At 37.9% G+C, this 15,231-nt stretch overlaps 1 protein-coding gene across 1 annotated transcript; it reads left to right on the forward strand.

The window, feature by feature from the left end:
* The first annotated feature begins 774 nt into the window (after positions 1-774).
* Positions 775-11,019, forward strand: scdb (stearoyl-CoA desaturase b). The gene is made up of 6 exons (XM_047352107.1): positions 775-925; positions 2,809-3,041; positions 4,676-4,806; positions 6,212-6,417; positions 6,895-7,127; positions 9,525-11,019. The coding sequence occupies exons 1-6, from the start codon at positions 792-794 to the stop codon at positions 9,722-9,724; spliced, it is 1,137 nt and encodes a 378-aa protein (XP_047208063.1). The 5' UTR covers positions 775-791; the 3' UTR covers positions 9,725-11,019.
* The last annotated feature ends 4,212 nt before the right edge of the window (positions 11,020-15,231 follow it).

The raw sequence follows: 15,231 nt of genomic DNA on the forward strand, positions 1-15,231 counted from the left end.
AAGTCTGCTTTGAACAGGCAGTACCTACATGTATGCAGTAGGGGGCGCCGTTGTCTCTTCAGATTCTTTTAGTCACAAACCTGACCTAAAACATCTGATTCAAAGTGACTGCGAGTGAATCCCACTTATTCCAGTTTACTAAAGGTCAGAATATAAGGAGAGTGCAGTAGGAGGGCAAAAATTGTTCCAGGTTACCATCGTTCATCTGAGATCATATTGTTGATGAATGTTTTAGACAAGGAGACGGACTTTTTTGAGATTGTGTCAGCACTGGCACAGAGTAAAGGTTAATATTAAATGCCAGTCTAGCTAATCTTAATCAGGTTTAGCATTTAAGGATATATATATATTTTTATTTATTAAAATTGTTTTAGTTTATACATCATTGAAGGCAATGTGTATTTTTTGTACAAGAGCAACTGTTCTGGTTGCAAAGTTTTACACAAGCTATTTTAAGTACAGCAGGGAGGTTTGCTGAATGTACTGAAGTAACTTGTTTTCCACAGTTGAGAACAATAAAATAAATATCTTCCTAACAAAATTGCAGCAGAACATTGTGTGAAAAAGCAAGTAGGATCTGTGAATGCTGATTAAAACACAGTTATATCATACTGACCTAAAAACAGAATTGTCATTGCTGGATGACATCATGGTGTGAAATGGAAGACCTTTGTTTCCAAACTCTTGCAATGATTAATCCCAACCTCACGAGTTTGAGATGCTAGGGAAGATTGGGTAACCACTCTGGGTTATATAAAAAAAAAGTTAAACATTGGTTAAGCAAACAGCCAATGGGATGCTTACTGGTGATATTCTCATCACAATATGTTGCTTTAAAAGGACCTCAGGGCAGGAGCAGCATTGCATCTTCTACTGTTGCCTACATCGGATCTGGTGCGGGGTCACTGCACAGGAAGAACAAACGGTGAGTTGGCTCAAAGAAGTTTCTCCAATCCCTATAATTTTAACAGAAAAACAATATTAATCTTGAATGTAGGCTAAAATAAGTATCTGTAGTAGTCATCTTTCTGTGGATTCTGATTTTCAGTTCATTTCATGAATTTTCAATTGGAGTCAAATCATGTGATTGACTGGGCGATTCCAGCACTTTTACTTTCTTTATTTAAAACAAGTTTTGTTTTCTTGGCTTTATATCTTGGGTTATTGTTTTGCCTTCAAAATCCACATGGGTTATCCTTGTATCAAAAATTCATCCGTCATTCAATCATATGATGTCCCTCAGTACCTGCTTTAAGACAACCTACACCATAATGTTTCTACCGGCACACCTTTATGCATGGTGTGTGTGATAACATTTGAGAGTTCAGTTGTGGCCTCATCTGACCAGACTTTATTCTCCCAGTATTTCAGTAGCTTGTCCAAATCTTCTGCAACAAATGTTAAACAAGTTTCAGCTTCCCTTAACTTCTGCAATGGAGTCTAGTGCAATGAGTGCACATAGAGGCCATTGTGGTTATGTGCAATACTAATATGTATGGATAACTCTCTTGATTGTTCTTTCAACTCCCCTTTTAGAAATCTTACCTGGCCGTTGCCAGTTTTGGGTGAATAATCCATTTCCGCATTATGGCTGCTGTGTCCCCCCACCCTCCCGAAGCTTTAAAAATGTATCAATGCAGCTGCCACATTGCCATTAGTATGTTTCGCAGCAGTAAGACCTTTCTGTGAAGGTCTCTTTACTTTTACCTGTCACACCACTTTGTGCAATACTTGAGAAATATTTCATTACCACATCAGTTAATATTAAATCAGCTGATACTGATTGGTAGCAGCAGCAGTGCTTTCTAAACACTGACTTTCATCAGATTTCTTGGCTTTTATGCCTTTTTGCTCATCTTTTTTCAGGTGTTCAATACTTGTTTCTTGTACCATTACTTCATCACACATAATTTGCTTACTAATTTGTCTTTATTTCATTGTATGTGGATGACTTGGGTTGCTATGATATGTAGGGTGAATTTCATATCAATGAAAATACTAGGAAAAAAAGCGCGTTCAATCCGTATTTACTGTTTTTATCTTCATCTTCTTCTTCAAGTCGGGGAAATGTAGCAATTGGCGACTTCTTGCTTTTCTGAGGTAGACTTATAATGCGACATATCCACCCATCTTTCTTGGCCACTATTCAAAATAGGAAAGACAAGAGAGCATCCTAATAAAGTAAGGCAGATGTGTTTTGATCTTCATGAGGCATGAAAAACCAACAATGAAACTTTAAATCATCACACCATGAATTCCTATTTCACTCATGAATAATTATGGTAAGACGGAGACCCTCTTTGAAATGGGAAAGAGAAAAGAACATGTCATTTGAGTGATGGGTGGGAGGATGGTAAGGAAGTTAAAAAGTCAACATTTTTAGGGAGGTCACCAAGTCTTCAGAACGACTATTTATTTTAAATGAAGACAGGAAAGGTCCTAAATAATTCTCTGAGAGGACTACTGTAACAGGCAGAAAAAAAATTATAAGAAAATATTCAAGTAAAACTGACATAAACTATCGGTAGTAACATTAGGTGCGCTGGAAAATGATTTAACCAATAAAAATAGATCTATTGGCGATACACAAGCCATTTATCATATACAGGCGGAAAAACCACTGGACGGCAGAGATAATATGCCTGTTGAAGGGTGGCAGTCCAGCTGCAGCTGCCCGCTGTGGGCGCTGCAGGAGCGCAGCTGCCAGCCGTGTCTGTCCTCTGTATGTCCGCATCACGCTGTGCGCAGCGCATCAAACTGAGCAACACCATCCCCTTGTTTTGTTCACCCTGTGGCTCCTCTGTGCAGAAACATGACCGCGACCAGGATTCATCACGCTGACAAGCAACAGAACGGAGATGCCATGGCGGAAACATCGACCGTGGAAGACGTTTTTGACGACACGTACAGAGAGAAGGAGGGGAAGAAACCACCGAGGATCCTGGTGTGGAGAAATATAATCTTGATGTGTTTTCTGCATATTGGAGCGCTTTATGGATTGGTTCTAATCCCTTCCGCATCATGGTTAACTCTTGGATGGAGTGAGTATTTGCAGGTTTCTGTTTGAATTGAATGTGCTGATGCTGTGTAATCACTGCGAACCACGGTGCATACTGCCTGGGGGGATCAAGCCTGTGGGAATAATGGAGAATGAGTCACTCTGGCCTAATTTCAGAGGAAGGGCCTGTATAAAGGTTTCCAACCCACCTAGTTGTTTTTATATTTTTTATTTGTACCCATTTCTAAAATATATTTTATCTTCAGACAAAAGGCACCCTGCCCAATGTATTCCCAAATGTATATAAGTAATCACCTGTACACCTCTGAATGGTACAGCTAGCTGGACATCTCCTGAAAGTTTTCAAAGGGGTGAATAGATAATCTAGGGGTGGCACACCTAAACCAAAAGCCAGAACTGAATTTCAGGACTTTTATAAAGCTGTTATCATATACAGGGACAAGGGGCAGGGTAAGAAATGAGTGATAGAAACTGGTATCCTGTGGAGATTAAAATGAGTGTAAATAAACAAATAAAGGTGGCAACTCTGCTGTCTTAAATTCAGTTTAATAAATAATATTCATGTAAGTCTGTCCAGTGGTTGGATTAAGTTGCATGGTTGCAAACTTTTAAGAAGCTTCACCAAAACATTAATTTAGAGCATTCTGGGGCCCTAGGAAGAAGACTCTCTCCTATGCTTGAGCCCAGCGTTTTTTAGCACAACTCAGTTGTGAATTACAAACACAAAGTTTTCCTCAGGAGCAAAATTCCTTCATTTGTAGTGTATGCCCCTGAAGCAGCAATAGATCTTCAGACCAACACATGCTGAGACCTTCCTGACTGACTGATGAATTGTGCAGATTCTCAATTTGATTTAAGTCTGGACTTTGACTGGTCCATTCTAGTTCATGGATATTGCTTGATCTAAGCCATTCCATTGTAGATCTGGCTGTGTGTTTACTGTCATTGTCCTGCTAGACGGTGAACCTCCTTCCTAGTCTCAACTGTATTTATGCAGCCTTTAACATTTAACCTATTTAACCTAATGCATAAGAAGATCATACAAGGTACACATCATAATAGGAAAAATCTTCACAAACCCTAACGCATTTATTCAGATTTTCTATAGCAGTTCAAACCCCCTGCTTTCTGAATCTACCTTATGTCCCAAATTAGAAATATTTGAATTTCTGTTGTCAAAATAGTTTGTTGATAAACAGGAATTTGTGACCTAGATATATGGACTGTTGTGGCATGACTCAAGTCTCCAAACAATCTCTACTCTGTTTCCACGATGGCTCTGCTTATTTTTTCCTCTCTTTTCCAGGCTTAGCTGCATATTATTTCACAGGGGAAGACAAAGCACAATCACTTCCCCTAAAGGCATTCCATTGTGAGGCTCATGGCACCACACAGAATGCTCGTTGCCAGTCAGCCCTCGAGTCTCAGATCCTGGCTGGTCCTGTCTAGGCCTCACAGAGACATGGATTCACCAGTTTTAGAAAAGCCAAAGTCCGAGGGCTGACCAGAACGTTCCCAACTTTTCACAAAACAGACAGAAGGGTCAGAGTGTTATGAAAAGAACATGGTGTTCCATTGACTCTATTCTCATGGTGTAAAAGGCATGTTGATGTAGCAGTGACTGTTCCACTGTAAGATAACTCTGCTTTCTTTCAGCTGCACTGTGCTACCTGATGAGTGCTCTTGGTGTGACTGCTGGTGCGCACAGATTGTGGAGCCACAGGTCCTATAAGGCTTCTTTTCCTCTGCGAGTCTTCCTTGCTCTTGCCAACTCCATGGCATTTCAGGTAAAACAGACAGACATGTCAATGCAGAACCTTCAACTCTAGTTGCACTGCTTTGCTAAAGAACTCGTACCCCTTAAACCTTTTTTATATTTTGCCAAGTTGCAACCACAAACGTTAAAGCATTTTACTGAAATGTTATGTGATAGAGCAACACAAAACCGAGCATAATTGTGAAGTGGAAGGTCAACAATGCTGGGATTCTTTTTAGATCTAGAAACTGATTGTTTTGTAAATGAATCTTCTCAAAATAGTCCAAGCACATAAAGCTCTGCTTCCTTTGTGTGCTTGTGTTATGATACAAGCACATAGAATTAGGAAAATACTTAAATGCATATTGTTAATCAAAATAAAGTTGTGGTGTATTCTGGGTTAGCAAAGGTGTCTTTGAATCAACCACAAAATGTCCAGAATAATGTCTTTTTGACAGATAAGACCAAATTAGGGAATTTTTGGTCTTAATGCACTGTACCATGTTTGCAGCACATTAGCACAGGCGCTCAATAAAAACTGTCAAGCACGGGGCGGAGGGGTCATGATTTGGGCTTGACGTTCTGCTTTTTCAATGAAAAAGTACCATGTTTGCAGTACATTAGCACAGATAGATGCTCTATCTACAACAACAATTCTCAAATCTTGCTCAGATTGTCAATTGAATTTAGGTCTGAACTTTGGCTTGGCCCTGTAAGGCAAACCTCCACCTCTTGTAGCTTCTAACAGGTTTTCTTACATAATTGCACTATATTTAGCTCCATTAATCTCTGCATCAACTCTGACCAGTTTCCCTGTCCCTGGTGAAGAAAAGCAGTCCCTCACCATGATGCTTGCACCACCATGTTTCATGGTGAGGGAGTGATGTCCAATATTAGTTTTGCATCAGTGCCAAACACTTTTGGTCTTTTCTAAACAAATCCCCTACTTTCACGTTTGCCGTGTCCCGTACCGAGCTTCTGGCAAACCTTTCACTTGTCTTCTTGTAACTTTTGTTCAACACTAACTTTCTTCTTGCCACTCCACTGATCTCTCTGCTGTGATCCTTAGTCTTCATAATGCTGTTTGTTCACTAATGTTGCCTAAACAACCTCTGATGCCTTCGCGAAATTAAATGACATCGCTGGATTCTGACTACTACGTATTTGGTCACTTTTTTTTATTCAGGTGTATCAGAGCAAAGGAGGCTGAATACAAATACTGGCCTCAAGTTTGAGATTTTTATTTGGAATACAATGTACAAATGCTCGTTAAAATTAAATAACTTATTTAGAGATGGTCTATCACATGAAATCCAAATAAAATACATTTAGGTGGAAATTTGCTGATTTAACTCTAATAGACAATTTCTGTTTTTCTTCACATCTTTAGTGCAAAGTGTTATCCATAATTTATATCTTTTTTTCTGGATGTAAAGAATGACATTTATGAGTGGTCCAGGGACCATCGTGTCCACCACAAGTACTCAGAGACAGACGCAGACCCTCACAACGCCAAACGGGGCTTCTTCTTCTCCCACATTGGTTGGCTGCTGGTCCGCAAACATCCTGACGTCATCGAAAAGGGAAAGAAGCTGGAGCTGGGAGATCTGAAGGTGGATAAAGTAGTGATGTTCCAGAAACGGTGAGGAAATGTTGGAATGTTGTGTTTCAATATGCAATCCATGCAAACAAGAGGCAATAGTTAGTCGTGCTTTTAATTTGCTACAATCAATAGTAATAAAAGTTGCAACTAAAGATGTACCACATACATTAATGCAATGCAGTCTGAGTTACAAATGATCCTGTCATTCATGTGACTACACTGTATCTGGTGAAATGACCAATATGGTCATAGTATGACCATGACCACATTGTCTCCACTGAGTGGACACTTCATCATTCCTTACCCTCTGGAAGCAATCCCAGAATTTCAGTCATTTTTCAGGAAAACTGGAAGATAGTTTTGTACAAGGTGCTATGGACTGGTCTCACAGTAGATTTTTATGTCAGCAGATGCTTTTATTATACCTATTAGCTCCACATTGTTCAACATTTCTAGTTTTGTATGGTCTTGATGATATTTTTTGACTCATGACATTATCTTGTTACTTCCCTTTAGGTACTACAAGCTGTCTGTAGTGCTGTTCTGCTTCCTCATTCCCATGTTGGTGCCCTGGTACGTCTGGGGGGAATCCTTGGCGGTGGGTTATTTTGTTCCTGGACTTCTGAGGTACACCGTGGTGCTCAATGCAACCTGGCTGGTCAACAGCGCTGCACACATGTGGGGCAACAGGCCCTATGACAAGACCATTAACCCTAGGGAAAATCCATTTGTTGCCATTAGTGCCATAGGTGAGCATTCATTGTTCATTTTTTAGCTTTTCAATAATGATTTTATGTCTTTCAAAGTCACTCAGGTTGGGGCTCCGTCAAAAACATTTTCAGGTAACATTTGTGTTTTTCTGGTCCAGCTGGACCAGCTTTAGAGGTCAAATGTGCAGTAGTCTTTGCCCATTTAAGGGTTTTATGTATCAGGACACAATAGTAATATCAGTTTTGTATCGGCTTCTAAAGCTAAACTTTAAACTTTAATCCGAACGAATAGAGCAAAAGCCAGTGTGTATAGCATTGCCTTTTTCAGTTTTAAAGAGGTGAAATAGCAGCCAAGTGCTGCTGGTTATGAGCTTAATCAATCGATCATCAGCAAGCACGGTCACTTTTATCAAAGCAGGACTCTGTGTAGTTCAAGTTCAAGGAGATGGATTATTCAAAAGAGGAAAATATTTAAGACAGTTGCCAACCTGCCCTGGAATGAACCTCCCAACACAGCCAGTCTGCGCCATGCTCACAGAAACTGCAAAAAGCCCAATAGCTGCATATTAGGCTCTAAATGCCTTATCTGGGATGTTAAATGTTAATTTCTATACAATCAGGAAAATACTTTAATGCGTATTGTTAATCAAAATTAAGTTATGGTGTATTCTGGGTTAGCAAAGGTGTCTTTGAATCAACCACAAAATGTCCAGAATAATGTATTTTTGACAGATAAGACCAAATTAGGGAATTTTTGGTCTTAATGCACTGTAGCATGTTTGCAGCACATTAGCACAGGCGCTCAATAAAAACTGTCAAGCACGGGGCGGAGGGGTCATGATTTGGGCTTGACGTTCTGCTTTTTCAATGAAAAAGACAAATCTTTTGTTCCATTAAGATAGTTTTTTTAGCAGAACATACATATTTTGGCATATTTCTTGCACTATGTTTAAGAGTTTAATTTCACCACATTACTTTCCTGTTCCCTACACATCTAGAGATTCTTAGTTAGTGAAGATTTACTGACTTTAAAACTAACAAATCTAACAATAACTTCATTGTTCCTCAACAAAAAACAGCTCTTCTAGTAAGTATGTTCTGAATCAGTAGTTTCAGGAGACTGTTTTTTCTTCTAGAAAATACTGTACCAGATTAAGAATCATTTGAATTAAAATGAGGAATGGCGCAATGTAGATAGCATGTTCCAATGATTAATGAGGAAGATGTATAGGCTGGCTATAAAAGATGGATACTTCACCATGTTATGAAGGGGAGATTAAATTGTTGGGTGTTGCTATAAATCAGGTAAGTATATTATGGATAAAAACATTTTGTTTATTGTTTGTTTTATTTTAAACAGGACCCACATTGATCTGACTGAGATGTGACAAGGATAATGTAAATTTACTTAGTCAATAAATAAATCATGTAATTAGGATTATTTTCTTACAGATTTATAAAGAAGCTGATGTACTTTTTCAAAGAGCTCAAGTTCATCTTTCCTGCATGCTGACTTCACTGTTCAAAGCTCAAGGCTTTGTTTTCTCCAGTCTTTTTATTTACCTTTGGCTTAAAAATAAGTGATAGAAGCTCCTGAACTATAGTGACCAGCTAAGGTGAGCATGATGTGATGATGATGGATAAACGCAGAATTACTCATTACACTGGTGATATACAACTGTGTGGGTGTCTCTAAAAGAGATGCCAAGTCATCAAAGCTAAGTGATCATCTGACTTTACATGTATCCCTCATCATGCTGGAGGAGCCTTAGCTGGTAGGGTCTACATGTGATATAATATGTGAAATTAGATTTAGGAGGCTTGTGACCTACATTATAAGACAGTCCACCTTTTTTGGTCTTCCAGATTCTGACGCTAGTCTCAATATTGCATCAAATTATCCGTTACATGGTGCATGCAGTGGTTTGCAGCTCAGCTACAGTCATGTAGTAGATTCTTTTTACTTTTATCTGTACAAATAAATCCCACTGAAACACGCTATTTCATTCTGGTTGACATCATCTTACACTTAAACGTATGATACACTGTCGCTACATGCTCATCCCGGAGGAGTGAATGCTGCAAGTTACAGACTAAATGCAATCTGCTGGGTTTCCTTAGAAAAACCTTTTAACCAGTTTGAATAATAAGCTGAATCTGTGGTGAGCAGGTCCTTCAGATGATAATGTACAGGAAGCTGGATAGAGTGTCTGTAAACCAGTTAGTTGAATGGTAGCTCATTTTGAAAGACATGTCTGAAAACCTCTGGCATCAGATTTCATGATCTATGGTGTCAAAAGAAGTCCATAAAACATTCAGCACAGTAGTCCTTTGCATCCAAGGCAAATGACTACTGTGCTGAATGTTTTGTAATTTTGGATCAATAGTTTAGATTAAAATCAATATATATTATATAAAATATCTCTTTTTTTCCAGGAGAGGGCTTCCACAACTACCATCACACATTTCCCTTCGACTACGCTACAAGTGAGTTTGGTTGCAAGTTCAACATCACCACTGCCTTTATCAACCTCATGTGCTTCTTGGGTTTGGCCAGAGATCGCAAGAGGGTTTCCAGTGACATGATCGCTGCTCGCATTCAGCGAACAGGTGACGGCAGCTATAAAAGTGGCTGAGTACGAGGGGGAGGCTGCGCTACAAACTCTCACAGCAATCCAACATGCCGAACCGAGACACAACGTAGCAACAAGTGCAGCAGCATTTCACTAATGTGGTGGTGATTACCAAGCTTCTTTGTGAGACTAATATCAGCTTCAAAGAGTTGTTTCCATTAAAAGTTGTGAAACTCTTGAGTTTTGAAGTGTCTTCACCAAGTGTTTGCTACTAGTGGAGATTTGACTACATGTGCAAAACAGCTTTTTCATCATAAAACTACAGTGTCATTAAGAGAATGGATGTAAAATATTTGGCCAGATGAAAACAGCACCAACAAAAACATATAAAACATATAAAAAGTGTGTAAGCTATGTGTAGAGGCAGTAATTACAGAATAATGTTTTGCATATTATATTTGTTTGCTAGTTATTAATTGTCTATTGCACTTTGGAAGCTTTATTAAAACCTTTATGGTTTATCTGCAAGCAAGGCAGAAGTCGCTCTGCTTTAAATCAGTGGTGCTTTATTTCACCCAGTAAGATGTGGATTTTTAATGTAGTATTTGTGTATTTTTCGCTAAGGTTTAATTTGCTTTTGGTAATTTAGTCTAAAACATGAGCTGGCAGGTTGAAAATTAACATCAACACAGTCAGTTCTCCATTTGGCTGTTGCCATTTGTGGCCCTGGAAGAGGACAGCTCCAAAGTGTCATATATGGGGATGCTTCAACACCTGTAGTGTAAGGATTACAAATTTCTGCACTCATTTAGATAGAAGGCCACATCCGACTCCATCTGTAAGCCTACTTTATAGATGCAGGCCTTTCTCTTGCATTGAAAAAAGACCTTTAAGTTATTGATGTTCTCCAACTCAGCAAAGTCGGCCTATGAGAGATGGAGAAGGCACATTATTTATTTTTTTCTAATGTGTCACGGTATTGAAATGTTTGGCCCAAATGCCTTATGATGGTTATACACATCCTTAAAGCTCATAGTGCAACATACAAAAAAAGCAGGACTTCTGATATGTTTGGTTTCTTTTAGCTTTTAAACAGCCATTATTATCCATGTTTGTTTAAAGTGAAAGACAATGAATAAGAAAATAATCTATTTAGACTTTTCTTTAAGAAAACAAGAATTTGCCTAAAATACAAATAAAACTTTTTATGACATTTTTTGAAAGCACCATTGTAATATTTATCAAATGTTCTCTATAATAAAGCAACACTTATATTGTGTTGGGAAATGGCACTTTTATTTCAAATGAATGTTTTGTATCTACCGTATGTAAGATAAATAAACCAAACTTTTATGCAACAAAGTTGTACTTGATTTTACTGAGCCTATGTAACTTTCTAGAATTATATATTTAGGTCTCTCTCTGTCTCTCTCTCTTTCTATATATATAAGATCCTGCATATGCGAGGCAGCCATCAAGCCACTCCTGCCCCCCCGTCAACCCCAACCAATAAAAATGCTGGGCATTATCTGAGATTCTGGGGCTGGATGAAATTTATTGCAACTCCACTCAGTGCATATAACCCGGTCTTCCTATTCTCAGCAGCAAGCAGGGGGTGGCCACTCAACCCAAGGAGGCCACCAACTTCCCCACTGACTGCACATGCTTAAAAGAAATGCAAAGCATGTTCAGATTGCAACTTTTTTTTATCAGGTGGTTGCTGCCTCCATGCTACACCCCCACCTTTCTAGTGTCATTCTGGCACCCTGCCAATATGGTTAATATCAGCAGCTGTCACTGACTCCTGTAAACCTTTAAAACCTGTAGCAAAAAGGAAGCCAGTGAAGTTAGGCCTGAAGGCTACATATAGTATTTGTTTCCCTTTGCTGGTTCCTGTAAGACGTCATGCAGCTGATTTCTGGACCAACAAGGCGATGAAGAAATGACTGATCGATGCCTTCATATAACGATTTACAGTAGACTAAAGATAATAAACCCATGACTAACTTTCTCTAAATCTTAAGGATATAAATATTACAGGGTTTTGGACAGAAGAAGTAATGTTGAATTGATCAGGATAAAGCAATATAAGTTTAAAGAAGTCACTTTATGTGTATGTTTTAATTTATGTGGAAATAGATCTGAATATTAATAGCAAATCATTGGAAGGCCATATCATAACTAGTACAGACGGAACTCAAAGGCAAAATAAAGGAAATGGCACAGGGCCTAAAATGGAGCCTTGTGGAGCTTCGTAGTTAAGTGGTGCTGCAGCTAGACTTTGAAGGGAGTGTAATTTCCTTTTATGATGACAGTGAATGTAAGTTCTTTAAGTACATATTTTTTTAACATTCCAGATTTTTGGTGACACACAGGGATTCAATGTTTTCATGTAGTTTTAGATCATACTATATGATATACAGGTTACTAAAAACCTCCATGTCTGCATTAAACATTTTGCTCATCAATACATTTGTCTAACAGGTCTTTTTTGACCATTTTTGCCCACACTTTGGACCAGATGTTAGTGAACTATATGACTTTTTGAATCTATGTTACCGACCTCTTGACAAACAGAAAACCTCTTTGTTTCTCACTTGTTAGTGGTTGTTGTCTCTGTCTTGATTTGCCTATTTAAATCTCACCTGTCATCTGACAGGTGAGATTTAAATAGGTTGTGGTGCAACCAAGAGACAGACAATATTGTTTGACTGTTTTTCCAAAAGAATCTGAAACTTTAGGAGACCACTCTTGAGGACTGAAGACTCAAGTTTTACCTCACAACAGGAAGGTTTAATGATGTGTTTAATTCTCATTTTGTGTACAAAAACAAATCGGCATGTACAGATACATTACTATAAAGCTTTTTCAGTGGCATTAAAACCAGGGATGCACTTTAACACTATTTGTCTTTATAGGTGGTGAGGGAGTTTGAATCTTCTTGTCATCAGGTTTGTTTCCAGCACCAAATCCCCTTCAGTTTCCAGTGTTTAAGCCTGACTTGCTCAGAGGTGGGCAGAGGTGGAAGATAATTCCCTTGCTGGGGTCAGCAAATGGTCTTTGGCGTTTGCTATCAAGACTGTCCAAACATCTGAAGAATTCCTGTTCTTGCTCAATTTGTTTGGGACATAATGGCAAGTGAACAGTAATGCACAGTCGATCCTCTGTGTATTGTGTCAGAAAGCAGCAGAGGCTATTTACTTGTTGCAATAGTTTTCCCTCTTTGTGTCTGTGTCACTGTGAGCAGCAGCCATCAGTCTGAGCCTGGTCCATATCTGTAAGTGGAGCCACCGCTGCTGACCTCTGTCACCCTAACAGTGACATCAACCCTCTATTCATTGGCTGCTGACTGTCAGGCCATCCTTTTCATGCCATGCAACACCCCTGACAATTCACTGGCCAGCCAGACAGTTTCAGAGGGATACTGATAAACTTGTGTAAGAAGGCGAGTTAACTAATACCTACTGATGTTTATTTTAGCAATCTAAATCATAGGGCAGAATTTCAGCTGCAGCTTTTAATGACACAATATAACAGTAAAATGAAGCCTTAAAATAAAGATTTACTGAATAATAAGAACCTTTTTAATTCACAGTTTCCTTTGAAAACATCTTGTTCTTGGGACTCTAATCCCAATAAGTGTGGAGGAAGCTGTGTTTGAGTAGGGGTTCAAAACAACATAATTTGAATTGTGTTTTTGTTTTATTATGATTAAAAAATCATATTATTGTTTGTTTTGTTTTGTTTTTTCACTTATGTTATGTTGCTAATAACCATACCATACTAAATTTATTTACAAAGCGCTTCAAAACAAACTATAAACATACAGTAATAGAAAAAGACTAGTTCCACACTGTACTCATGTGAAAATATAATTTTTACATGTTCTATGATTGAAAATGTTATATTATAAAAAATAAAACAAATACCTTGTTAATAAAACTTTGTCAAAGTATTTCCAACAAAATCAATTTTTCTGATGTGGAAATCGTTTGTAATAATTTAATATTAAGTGAAGATGATTTTCAAGCAATAATTTATTCAGCATTTTATCAGCTAATGTGTTGATTGTTTATTTATGAAAACATTTTAAAATGATAATGTCTAAAACAATGAATGCTTCAAATGATTATCAGGATTACTTTTATCATCACCATGTAATGGTATTATTATAACAATTCATTTTTTAAAAGCATGATGCTTTATCACATCTTTAAATATTTGTGTGCATAAAACAGAAAAAATGTCAAAGAATAATGAGCAAAGCTCTTTACAAAACATCTGCTAAATGAAAAAAACAAACAAACAAACAAAACAACAACAGTAACTGAAACACCCAAGAAACATTAGGGAACAACTAATGGAGCTTTTGGAAACTTTAAAAAAAATCTAAAGTTGTATAGCAAATGTGAACAAAAGATTATCCTGCATTGTGTAGCTATTTATGACTGTAAAGAGAACTCTAACACCACAAAGAGTTTCTTGAAATCGTATGTATGTATTTATTTGTCCTATCAATTACTGCACCACAGTGTTTTCCATTAGACTTGCATCTCAGCTCACCAACAGCTTAGTGAAGAAGTGTTACAGCGTTTTTATGTAATCTCAAATAAGTTATTCCCTAACTATCACAAAGCTTAGATGCTCTTTGACTATTTTAATACATAACTTTGATACATGTGCTGTGTTCTTGCTGTTTGAGAAACATTTTTTTATATATTTATGGATTTTTTCCACAACAAAAACAACAGGATGCTTTCTTATTTTCTCTACTCTTGTTTATCATTTCTCTTTAAACCGTAATCCACAAACATCACTCAGAAATCCCCCACCATCACCTTCTAAATAACCTTTCTCTCTCTGTGTCTTTCTCTAATCCTAATTTGGACACAAGAAGTTTGCAAAAAACCAGCCTGAGCCAAAAGGAAAGAGACCTGGGGGTCAGACGAGGTTGTTGGGGAATAACCCTTCATCCTGTGTCAGGAAAGGATCGTCTGGATTAGTATTGGAAGTGGTTTCATAGCTCGGACTTCGCTGTGTCCCACTTCACTTTTTATGTTGCAACCGCTCTTTACAGCCACTTAAATAAAGTGGAACAAACCTTAAAAAAAAAAAAAAAAAAAAAAAGAAATGTTCAATATAGGATGACAAAAAAGGAAAAAAATCATGTTGTTAATTTATATTCTTTTAAGACCACTGGCATGTCCCATTGAAGGACGCAAGAAATAATCTGCTTTGGCGTTGTTTGACGCTTAAAGTTGCTGAAATACTTTTCTACCTGTTTCCGGCGGTGATGCAGTTTGTTTTGAAATATAAACCGAATTTTAGCGCATCTGTTTGAGTAATAGCCTCTGAGTTTCGGGGCGATATACCCTGATTAAATCACACATTTGTTAAAGCTCAAACTACTTCCTAATTACAACTTTCGAGGCCTCATCATCCCAACAATCAGTTTTTACTTCACTATCATCCACTAATCTCTGTAATCAGCTCTCCGATAGATATCCTAAGTAAACATTTTTTCCTGAGCAGAATTTCGAGGGATCATTGTTACACTTTTCCTATAGGAT

The sequence above is a fragment of the Girardinichthys multiradiatus genome, chromosome 22 (genome assembly GCF_021462225.1).
Source record: "Girardinichthys multiradiatus isolate DD_20200921_A chromosome 22, DD_fGirMul_XY1, whole genome shotgun sequence".
In the NCBI taxonomy this organism is placed as follows: Eukaryota; Metazoa; Chordata; class Actinopteri; order Cyprinodontiformes; family Goodeidae; genus Girardinichthys; species Girardinichthys multiradiatus.

Bases quoted from the DNA above. Each gene is read 5' to 3' on its own strand.
- scdb (XM_047352107.1), top strand. From the start codon at position 792: ATGGGATGCTTACTGGTGATATTCTCATCACAATATGTTGCTTTAAAA. The intron at 4,807-6,211 runs GTAAAACAGACA...CTGGATGTAAAG, and splicing joins CCAACTCCATGGCATTTCAG to AATGACATTTATGAGTGGTC. The intron at 6,418-6,894 runs GTGAGGAAATGT...ACTTCCCTTTAG, and splicing joins GTAGTGATGTTCCAGAAACG to GTACTACAAGCTGTCTGTAG.